The 12575-nt window shown below is 39.6% G+C and overlaps 1 protein-coding gene across 1 annotated transcript; it reads left to right on the top strand.

Annotated features, from left to right (window-relative positions):
* The first annotated feature begins 2166 nt into the window (after positions 1 to 2166).
* Positions 2167 to 3556, top strand: LOC132031565 (uncharacterized). The gene is made up of 3 exons (XM_059421549.1): positions 2167 to 2474; positions 2541 to 2841; positions 2981 to 3556. Exons 1-3 carry the CDS (start codon positions 2167 to 2169, stop codon positions 3554 to 3556), a joined length of 1185 nt encoding a protein of 394 aa, XP_059277532.1.
* Positions 3557 to 12575: the final 9019 nt, after the last annotated feature.

The following is a 12575-nucleotide window of genomic DNA, read 5'->3' on the forward strand; positions in this document are numbered from 1 at the left end:
AAAAAAAAATCGATTTGAATTATGATTTGCCCAGACTATACCCAACCTAGTTAGAGGTTGAACCTCAACCTGGCCTTTCTGTTTTTGCAACACCTCGAGCCTATCTCTTTTGTTAAAAATAATAGTCATAGGTTGAGCAGAATTGAACCATTGACCTCTTAAAGCATAACTTAAAGGGGGAAGAACAGTGTGTGGCTATTAGAAATTTTAATCGCCCAAATTTGACCTAAATGTCCCGAAATAAATGTTCGGCCCAAACTATTGACACAAGTAGTCCATCGATGCTGTCTATACCAACTCTAAGTCTTTCATCCCCTTTTCCCAAAAACGCCAATATTGTTCTTGCAAAAACTTTGCTCTTCATCCTCCTCCGGTCTTTCTTGAAAGCTTTGCTCTTCTTCATCCTCCTTTGTTTTCTCTTCTTCTTTTTTTCTTTGGTGCTAGCTATGGGGTCGTACCCCTTCTTCTTTGTTCATTATGCTGACTTACACAACAATAGCCTTCGAGAATCTACTTGAACCTCGTGTTGTAAAATCCTATTGATATAATAACCGATAGCGAAAAGCAAAGAAGTTGACAAGAAAGTAAAGATAAATAGGATGACACAATGAGAGACGCTAATTGGCAACTAAAGTTTTATAATAACTTTTTTTTTTTCAAGTTCACCGTGTTGGTATGGGGTTATGCCTGGACCCCTATGTATTCTGATGTGTCGCATAATTTCGGCACATTTGATGCTTTTAACGGAGAGTTTTACTTGTTTTCAAGCAAGTTCGTGTCGTTTTGATGTGTTTTTGTCATGTTGCAGGTATTCAGTGTGTTTATGTCGGAAGTCGAGGAATTTAGTAAAAAGAGCAGAAAAAGATATGGAAAAAGTGGAAGTAATTGAAGATGGAATTTTATGGAGGAAAAAGACGGCCTGTATATTATTTACGGTCCGTCAATGTTGGCGTAAAATAGTTACAGAAACAACTGCAGGGAAGAAAGAATTGACTCCAGAAAAGTACAAACCACAGAATAATTACGGTCCGTAAATTCCCACTGTAGATCAACAACAGCGAGTCCAAGTCTGAAGCCTGAATTCACGGTCGAGATATATGGACTGTGAATATTTTACGATCCGTGAATGATGGACGTAGATTCTGAGAACAGGCATCAATTTTACGAACAAGAGCAAGAGATTTACGGACAGTATAATATTTACGGTCCGTATAATGATCCGACGGGGGCAATTTTGTCAACTTATTTTCCACGACTTGGACCATTATAAATACTTGATGTAGGGTTTTTGTAGTCCATTCTTGACCAGATTTCAGTTTTAATTCCCTAGCATTGAATACTCATAGTTTTTGAAGTCTTTTTGGAGAACAAACAATTACAATTACTTTATTTCAATTCCAATCAATCAAAAGTAAGCATTATGATTTCTATTATCTCTTAGCGTTCTTCTTCCACTATGAGTAGCTAATTTCTCCACTAAGGTTGTGAACCCTAGGATGGGTGTTTTGTGATTGGGGATTGAGATTGATATACACATAATGGATTGTTAGGGTTTATTTATTCTTTGTTCTTCATTCATAATTGATGGTTGCAAACATCGATTAAAGCCATAAACTTTGCTTAACTTGGGAAGTGAGTAGGGTTTGGTAAGAATAAATAACAAGAACTCAAGGCTTTAACCCTTGTTTAGTAAATTCACTTAAGAATAAGAGAAATTTACTTGGCATGAATTAACTGTTCTTTACTTACACTCTTTTATATTTGGGAAATCATAAAGAGAAATAATCTTTAACTATTGGGAAACATTAGGGATTCAATTAGAGGTTAAATGCATTCTAATAATGATCAATTAGAAGTATATCATGATCAATCACTATAGCATACACTTTATCTCAAGGGGGACACAACCTTGGTTTCTTTTACCATATATTACAATCCAAAGCAATTAGTTAGCAATTAGTCATAAATAACCAATCTTCTACAAACTCAACGGAATACGAAACTAGATCGCAAGAAAGTACTATATGACTTTAGTAACCTTTTCACAGCATATTCCCTGTGGGATTCGACCCCATGCTAGTTGGGTTATTATATTTGGCATTGTCTGCTTTACATCATTTAATAGGTGTAATTTGAGCATATCAAATTTTGGCGCCATTGCCAGGGATGAAGTTACCGAGTGCTTACGAAAGCATTTCGTTTATTGATTCTATTGGTGTGGTGGATGAAGCTGTTGAACTTACAATGGAGGAAAAGTGTTTAGGTGAAGCTCTAGCAGCCATTCTTATGAACTTTGATGCTAATGATATGGAAGGGTATGTGGCGACGGTGAATTCTCTTCTGGGGTTGGTTTCCTATTCTTACCAACCAAAAAAGCTTGACCTTGATCTTGAAAACAGAAAGGCACCTCCAATAAAACTATCTATTAAGGAGTCACCGAAGCTTGAGCTTAAGCATATTCCTTCGTATCTGAGGTATGAATTTCTGGGTGCTGATAATACTTTGCCAGTGTCGTGTCTGCACTGCTGAATGATGAGCAGACGAGTGATTGGGTGGACCATCGCAGACATTCGGGGAATTCCTTCTGGTATTTGTGAGCATAAAATTCAGCTTGAAGAGGATAGTATACCGAGTGTTGAACATCAGAGAAGATTGAATCCACCCATGCAAGAGGTGGTCAAGAAAGAGACTATAAAGTGGTTAAATGCTGGAGTAGTTTATCCTATTGCAGATAGTAAATGGATGAGCCCGGTCCAAAGTGTTTCGAAAAAAAGAGGCATCACGGTGGTTTCTAATGCTAAGAACAAATTGATTTCTACAAGGACTGTGACTGGGTGGCGTGTTTGTATGGATTATCGGAATCGGAATCTGAATTCTGCTTCCTAGATGGGTACTCTGGCTACAACCAGATTAATGTTGCTCTTGAAGACCAGGAGAAGAAAACTTTCACTTATCCTTATGGGACTTTTTCTTTTAGCAGGATGCCTTTTGGTCTTTGCAATGCACGCCTACATTTCAGAGGTGCATGATGTCGATCTTCTCAGATATAGTTGAGGATTACTTGGAGGTCTTTATGGATGGATTTTATGTGATAGGTGACTCTTTTGATGAGTGTCTTGACCATCTGTGTCCACTGCCGAAGAGATGTGAGGAGACTAACCTGGTGCTCAATTGGGAGAAAGGCCATTTTACGGTGAACGAAGGGATAGTCCTCAGTCACAAAATCTCTGAGAAAGGGATTGAGGTTGATCAAGCTAAAATTAATGTTATTTCCAAGCTACCTCAACCTATCTTTTTGAAAGGAGTCCGAAGTTTCTTGGGGCATGCTAGTTTCTATCGGCACTTTATTAAAAACTTTTCCAAGGTAGCGAATCCCATGTGCAAGCTTCTTGAAAAAGAGGCTAAGTTCGTGTTTGATGAAAAGTACCGCAAGGAATTTGATGAATTGAAAGAGCGCTTAACTTCTGCTCCTATTATTGTATCTCCTGATTGGTCTCTGCCCTTTGAGTTGATGTGTGATTCAAGTGGTTTTGCTATTGGTGTTGTGCTTGGTTAGAGGCATAATAAGATTATGCACTCGATTTACTATGCCAGCAGAACACTCAATGGGGCGCAAATGAATTACATTGTTACTAAGAAAGAGCTGCTTGCTATAGTCTTTGCATTCGAGAAATTCAGGGCCTGTCTGTTGGGGTCTAAGGTAGTGGTATATACCGATCATGCAGCGTCGAGGTATTTGATGGCGAAGAAAGATGCAAAGCCACGATTGATTAGATGGGTCCTGTTGTTGCAAGAATTTGACTTCGAGGTGAAAGATCACAAGGGGTCTGAAAATCAGGTAGCAGATCATCTTTCACGACTTGAGGAAGCTGGAAGACAGTCAGAGGAGGTTGATATAGATGATGCATTCCCAGATGAGAGGGTTCTAGCGGTGTCTTCTGAGATGGCACCATGGTATGCAGATATCGCTAACTTTTTGGCGACGGGCGTTATTCCAAAGGAAATCAAAGCATATCAAAAGAAGAAATTCTTGAGGGACTCTCATCAGTATTACTGGGATGAACCATACCTGTTCCATACATGCGCTGACAATATCATTCGGCGTTGTGTTCCCGAGTCGAAAGTGGTGCATATTCTGAAGGCTTGCCATGACTCTCCTGTTGGGAGTCGTCATAGTGGAAATTGGATTGCAGCAAAAGTGCTTGAATGTAGGTATTACTGGCCAACACTTTATCATGATGCTAACTTGATGGTGAAATCCTGTGATGAATGCCAACGACAAGGGACTATCTCTAAAAGGCATGAGATGCCTATGAACTATGTGATAGAAGTTGAACTCTTTGATGTGTAGGGTATTGACTTCATAGGGCCCTTTGTGAGTTCTAGTGGCATAAAATACATTCTAGTGTGGATTATGTCTCGAAGTAGGTAGAAGCAGTGGATTTACCCAATAATGAAGGGAAGAGTGTCGTGAACTTTCTCAAGAAGAACATATTCACTCGATTTGGCACCCCACCAGCTATTATTAGTGATGGCGGTACGCACTTATGCAACAAGGCATTTGAAATACTTCTTGAAAAGTATAGTGTTCATCATCGGGTGGCCACTCCGTATCATCCACAAATGAGTAGAAAGGTGGAAGTCTCCAATCGGGAGATAAAAAGTATTTTGGCCAAGACGGTCAATGTAAATTGAACCGACTGGGCTAGGAAACTTGATGATGCTCTTTGGCATACAAACTGTATTTAAAACACCTATTGGGACTTCTTCTTCTTATAAGCTGATTTTTGGCAAGGCGTGCCATCTGCTAGTTGAACTGGAACATAAAGCCTTGTGGGCTCTGAAGAAGTTGAATATGGACTGGGAAGAAGCAACCAAGCTGATGTTGTTTCAGATGAATGAATTCCGGTTCCATGCCTATGAAAGTGCACGTTTGTATAAGGAGAAGATGAAGTACTATCATGATGTCAAGATTCTCAAGCGGGACTTTCAAAAGGGTGATTCTGTTCTGCTGTATAATTCCAGGCTGAAGTTTTTTCGGGGCAAGTTAAAATCCAGGGGGTCCGGACCATTCGAATTGGTGAGTGTTTCACCCAATGGCTCGATGGAATTGAAAACCATGGATGGAACTCGGACATTTGGGTTAATAGCTAGGGGGTGAAACACTACCATTGGTGTATTGATGGAGATAGGATCGTGGATAGACACAGGCTAAAGCATGGATACACTCCTAAGCTGGAGTAAAAAGATATCACAGTCGTTCCGCGACATTAAATCAAGCGCTTCGTGGGAGGCAACCCATGTTTACATTCTGCAAAGTTTTGTTTTAGACCGTTTTGATGTTTGTTGTGTGTAGGATCCACCAAGGTTGGGGAATGACATAAGTGGAAAAAAATCTAGAGCTAATCTACGCCAGAATTTACAGCCTGTAAAATTTTTACAGACCGTAAATGGAAGCGTAGATTGAAGTAACAACAGATGGATTCACTATTCATGATCTACACCATAATCTACGACCGATAAATATTTTACGAAACGTAGATGGAAGCGTAGATTGTGAGAAAGAAAATTGGTCTCACTGTAACGATTTTACGCCAGAAATTTTACAGACCGTAAATGAAAGCGTAAAACCCACCGTCTCAGTTGCCATGTCATTTAATGAAGCCATGTAATTGACCGTGGAATGGCCCGTAAACCATTCTATGGTCCGTAAAAGTTTTTTTTTTAAAAGGTAACCAAAGACGTCTAGGGTTTATTACCCTCAACCGTTCCTAATCCCTCCATCTCTCCATTATTCACTCTCCCAGTCAAATTCAAACACCATTCCCTCTCCTACTCAAATTCAAACACTATTCCCTCTCCCACTCAAACATAATCCCACATATCTCTCGCCTTTCCACTCCTATTATCTACTCCTAACCAATCCTTCTATCCCATAAAAGCAACGCATCACCATATTAACACAGCAACATCAACTACCGTACCCATCTGAATTTGATAGGATATACTAAGTGAAAACTTTTGCTTTTCTTATTTCTACTAATCAACCAAGCATCCTTCAGGTGTTGATTCTTTCATGCCCTAGTGTTATATGTTTTATGTTACATGTTTTAAGTACATAAAAGTAAGATTGGCGGATGTCTATTCATTTTCCTATGAACTTGATTACAACTTAATATGTTTTCGTTATATAGGTAATAGAATCGCGAATTTAGTTAGGGGTGGGAATTTGGTTTGGTTGTGCATAACATTGTACTTATGGGGAATGAGTAATCGAACCCTCCATCGAGTCGGTGGACATTTCGATTGTCAATTTCAAATTTTGAAGTCACTATCTGTTATGCGCACCAACTGTTAGATTAACTGCCCGAATGAGAAAAAATGTAAAACGGGGTGAAGTCTAAGTAAACCCAACATGAGATGAGTATATAATGGATGTATGATGATATTTGAACAACTTGGCTTTGAAGGAACTTGGTTTTCGAACTTGGGACAAAATTTGAGCAGTCATATAAAGAGGATTTTACGAGCAGATTGACGGACCGTAAAACTTTTACGGACCGTAAATCTGTGTCATAAAATGATCTTCTATATGACAAACTCACTGTTCCTATTCTACGATACAACTTATGGACCGTAAAAATTTTACGGACTGTAACTTGTATCGCAAAATAGATTCCCCAAATTCTAAGTTTTTGTATCCTATTTACAGTGTGTTTTACGGGCCGTAAAGCTTCAACGTAAAATATCATTGCCATACACTGTGTCACTGTTCCCAATCTATGGTAGCTTTTACGGACCGCAATTCTTTTACGGTCCGTATTTCACTAAAAAAATAAATTGCTTTTACTTGTAATAATATATTTTTGTCTTTCCTTTATTGAGTGTATATACTAACTTATATTCCATAGGTATGGCACTAAAGAACATGTTAGAAGAGGTTGTGCCCAAGCCACAGGTCAGGGTAAGGGATGGGGTCAGCCACAAATCAGGTCAAGACTTCATGATCAGTCTCCTGGCCCTTTAGATGAAGAGGATTGCACCACTCTAGCAAGACTCACGAGGCAGCAAAAACCAGCCCAAACTCCGACCAACCCCCAGTCTGAAGAGGGGATCTTATCAAAGAACACCAACTCCGACAGTGATAGAGAGCAAGCCTCTAGCTCTCCGGTACTGCCCACTAAGGAGAAGGCAAGCAACAAGCCAGAGGAGTCTGATTTCTGTGGAAGCTGCAAGACAAAATGAAAATAGAATAAAGGAGAGGTCTGATAATGCTATTTAGTTCTGGGTGTAGGGGTCAAAAGAAATCTATAGGAAAGGGCTAGAGCCCAAGGAAGGAGGAAAGGGGTTCTGCCGGAGTATTTATGAGGAGAGGCAGATCAGTTTCGATAGGGTGGACCACTTCCCAAACACTCAGGCTGTCATTGATCACCATGGATGGGGCTTCCTTAGCCACCCACCTGGCATATACATCCCAACCATTATGCGGGAGTTTTAGGCCAATTATACAGCAGAGCTAAACAACTGGTACTGGCCAGTCCAACAGGTTAAGATAGTAATACGTATTTAAAAAGTAACGGTTAGGAGATTGAGGATTGACATCTCCAACACAGCTATCAACCGGTATTACTTCGGGGACGACTATGAACCGCCAACAAATATTGATGAATTGGACTACAGAATGGGGGGAAACAGACCTGATCAGTTGAATGAGTTACCATGGGTAGCTTCGGTGGTTGCACGAGATACCCTCGGGTGGCGTACCAACTCTAGTGTGCCTATCAAAAAGGTAGATCGCTCAGTTAAGGCCAAGTTCTGGTGGAGCATTTTGATAAATAGAATCTTCCTTACTCAGGCAGGCAATCCGCTTACTATTGATAGGGTAATTCTGGTAGCCTCTATCATGTCCCGGTATGTAGTGGATATAGGGAAGTTGATTGCAGATGAGATTCGTACGCGGGTTACCCAGCCTGGGCTTTCTTTGGTATTCCCGTGTCTAATTACGAGTCTTTATTTAAAGGTGGGGGTTCAGAGCTTCTCCTACTGGGACCATAAAGTTGAAGCGAAGCATTGCTATAGCTTAACCAAGAGCAAAGATCCAGATGTTAAAGCTACATTATTGGCAGCCTGAGGTGGTGTGGCAGCACCAGCACATGTACAAACTGAGTCTGACTAAAATGATGAGGATGACACTAAACTTGAAGAGACCTATGAGGATCTCGAGACTACCGCCATAGCAGCACCAGCTACCATAGATGTTCTTGCATCCTCATCGGGTCCAGCCATTTTTGAAGCCCCTGAGACTATTACTGAGCTGGCTACCACTACTGTCCCGACTACTCGTAAGGTCACCCCCACATCTACAACACTTCCAGGGGGTGTTATTATTCCATTTAATAGGCAAAACTTCCACGACTCCTATGTGAAAGCGGATAGAGCTGACAGGCGGATTCCTAGCTTCTGGCTTGCGGAGGGGGTTGGAAGGGTAATAAACGAAAGCGATTCGGAAGGAAATAGAGCTATTACAACAATCCATCATCATCTCACACCGCCAGATTCATTCCCGAATTGATGGTATTGAGAGGAGAGTGCTCGAGTTGGAGAAGGTGTTGTCCATGGTTGATATAAAGATGGTGAAGAAAGATTAAAGACGGAGAAAAAAAGATATTGCCCAACTGAAGGACGAGGTCCTTGCGCTACAAGTGAAGGAGGGGGGGAGTGATTGCAGACCCTCCTCAATTTGTAATGCCGATAGATTTGGTGTACTTGGTGCCAGTTGTGCGCCTGACGAGAGAGGAGTCCCAATCTAAGATAGAGGTAAGAGGCCGAGATATGTGGATGATAGTGAAGGGGTGGATCCAAGTGACTTGGAGGAACGCCAGGTGAAGAGGGCCACACGGCAGTCCCTTGTTGACTACTATTTCACGTGGGCATCTACCAGCATAGCTCCTCCTGTCGAGTAGACGGTGCCCAGTATTGTGGTATCTGAGAAGGCCGCTACTACTTTTCTCCCGGAGGACCCACTCCCACAGAGTCAATCAGAGCCTCCTAGAAGCACCGCTGATCCGGAACCTGCCTGTACTGATGAGGTGGCTACACCTCGGGATGAGTCGCGCACCTAGAGACCCTCAGGTAGTCCTAACCCTCTATTTTTCTTATGCATATACCTTGGGGACAATGCATGATTTTTCTTTTGGGGGTGGGGCTATTTGGTTTCATTGTAATGTATATATATGTTTAGGAACCCCCTCGACTTTTCTTTGCCAGAGTTCTTTTCCTGAAGGGTTTTATTTATATTGAAACTGGCATGTTAGGTTGTTACTTAGATAGAATAGAGTATTAATGATTTATATGGTAGTGATTTTTGAACTTATGGAATGTTTTGTGCATTTGGTTAAAATTGTAAACCCCTCAAATTTTTGATGCATACTTAAGAACTACTAGTGATTGACATGATTGATTCTTTTTATGACATCATGGTTATTGGGGTATTGTGGATGATGAATGATCACTAGGAGGTTGTAATTGCCGTAGCAAAAGAGATCCTTATGCCGTTGCGCGTGTGAGTTGCTAGTTTGTGTTCATGTGTTATATTTGTAATCTAGAACATGCCCGGTTTGTCATGCTTGAATTCCAAGGATAGGTTGATTGTTGAGATGATCTTAGGTTTTCTTTGTGTAAATGAGTCACTTTGCTTTATATGCCTTAACCGTTCATGTATATGATCCCTAGTCTTCCCCTTTGAGCCTTTGACCTTTTTCTTGATTAGCCGTTAACAAACCCATACCCTCGTTTGAAATGATTCCAGCTTTGCACCCATTCCCTTCTTAACACTATAAGGGAACAAGAGGCTAAAAGCCTAAGTTGGGGGTAGTGTGAGTTATTTAGTTATGGATTCTATGTCGTTGTCATATAGTTGTTGTAAATACTTATGAAAAAAAAAAAAACCAAAAACAAAATTAAAACAAAAATCAGAAAATCGTAGCGCAAAAAGATAGTTAAGATACATTAGTTTGCAAACCACATCGAAGTTGAAGAAGTAAAAAGAGGGAGAAAAGAAAGCCAAGTAACGTAAAGAGAAGTGTAGTGTTCAAGGAGGGTAAGTCTCTAATACCTAAATAACTATCCTACCCGCCCCTAAGCCTACATTATAATCCGAGATAAAATCCCAGTGTGATCACAACCAAACCATCTGAAGTTGAAGGCATTGAAAATAAGGGCAAGCATATGGCATTTGCATTTATAGTGCATGAACTTCTCTATGAGTGTGAGTGTTTTCTCTTCCCCTTTGTCTTTGTCCCTGTTCTTTGTATATATGTGTGTGGGACATTCTTTGGTCTGTGTGAGGGCATAAAGATTGAAAATGTGAAATGTAGAACGACCACATCCTAGGTGACATTTGGGTGTCCATTGATATTTCCGGTAATGTGATGTCATAGATTGAACCGTCATTGTGAGTTTAGCATTCTTGAGCATTGTGTCGTGTTCTGAACATGAAAATGAGGTGGTTATCTAGGAGCAACTTGCATACCTATAGCTCGGAGTCAAAACCATTGTAGCCATTGTTACTCTATTATACCTAAGTTAGTTGAGTCGTTTGTGCTTTATGAAGTGCTTGAGGATAAGCAAAGAATTTAAGTTGGGGGTGTTGATGTGCCGCGTAATTTTGGCACATTTGATGCTTTTAACGGAGAGTTTTACTTGTTTTCAGAAAACTTCATGTCGTTTTGATGTGTTTTTATCATGTTGCAGGTATTCAGTGTGTTCATGGCGAAAGTCGGGGAATTTAGTAAAAGACAGAAAAAGAAGTGCAAAAAGTGGAAGTAACAGAAGATGGAATTTCACGGAGGAAAAAAAGGTCCGTATATTATTTACGGCCCATCAATGTTGGCGTAAAATAGTTACAGAAGCAACTGTAGGGAAGAAAGAATTGACGGAGGAAAAGTACAGACCGCAGAATAATTACGGTCCGTAAATTCCCACTGTAGATCAACAACAGCAAGTCCAAGTCTGAAGCCTGAATTCACGGTTGAGATATATGACCGTAAATGTTTTACAATCCGTCAATTATGGGCATATATTCTGAGAACAGCCGTCAATTTTATGGAAAAGAGCAAGAGATTTATGGATCGTATATATTTACGGTCCGTATAATGATCCGACGGGGGCAATTTTGTCAACTTATTTTCAACGACTTGGACCATTATAAATACTTGATGTAGGGTTTTTGTAGACCGTTCTTGACCAGATTTCAGTTTTAATTCCCTAGCATTGAATACTCATAGTTTTTGAAGTCTTTTTGGAGAACAAACAATTGTAATTACTTTCTTTCAATTCCAATCAATCAAAAGTAAGCATTATGATTTCTATTATCTCTTATCATTCTTCTTCCAATATGAGTAGCTAATTTCTTTACTAAGGTTGTGAACCCTAGGATGGGTGTTTTGTGATTGCAGATTGAGATTGATATACACATAATGGATTGTTAGGATTTATTTATTCTTTGTTCTTCATTCATAATTGATGGTTGTAAACATTGATTAAAGCCATAAACTTTGCTGAACATGGGAAAGTGAGTAGGGTTTGGTATGAATAAATAACAAGAAATCAAGGCTTTAACTCTTGTTTAATAAATTCACTTAGGACTAAGAGAAATTTACTTGGCACGAATTAACCGTTCTTCACTTACACTCTTTTATATTTGGAAAAATCATATAGAGAAATAATCTTTAACTGTTGGGAAACATTAGGGATTCAATTAGAGGTTAAGTGCATTCTGATAACGATCCATTATAAGTATGTCATGATCAATCACCATAGCATACACTTTATCTCAAGGGGGGCACAACTTTGGTTTCTTTTACCATATATTACAATCCAAAGCAATTAGTCATAAACAACCAAGCTTCTACAAACTCAACGGATACGAAGCTAGATCGCAAGAAAGTACTATTCGACTTTAATAACCTTTTCACACCATATTCCCTGTGAGATTCGACCCCAACCTAGTTGGGTTACTGTATTTGACATCGTCCTCTTTACATCATTTAATAGGTGTAATTGAGCGTATCATATTCCATAGAGAATTAATACATGAATGAGGACATAAACCTTAGCCTCCAATATTACAAATGACATATTAACTATGTAGGGAAAAAAAAGGATCATGCCTAGAGAAGGACTCCTTCTCCTTAACAGAAGCAGTACTAGACATAGTCCAAATGAAAAAATAAATAAAAGATCTAGTTCCTACCATAATGAAAAGAAAAGTTCTTCTTTTGTGCTCTGAACCTGAAATTAACTATTCCTCTGATATCATGTTTCAAATAGTTTTTTAATTCTCTTAGGAAGATTTAAATCCTGTGTGAAGAAAGTGTTTTGTTTTGTGCTTTCTCCCAGGTTAGCCAAGTAATCTGCAATGATATTCACTTCTCTATATCAATGCTGAAAAATGAAGGAACCTTTGTCTTTAAGAAGTAAAATTTTACCAATGATGGTCTTGACATGCCAAGGAATGTTGCAAGTTCCATTGATCGTTCCTACAATCAACAGTGAATCAGATTCCACCCTTAAAT

Source organism: Lycium ferocissimum, chromosome 9 (assembly GCF_029784015.1).
Source record: "Lycium ferocissimum isolate CSIRO_LF1 chromosome 9, AGI_CSIRO_Lferr_CH_V1, whole genome shotgun sequence".
Taxonomy (NCBI): Eukaryota; Viridiplantae; Streptophyta; class Magnoliopsida; order Solanales; family Solanaceae; genus Lycium; species Lycium ferocissimum.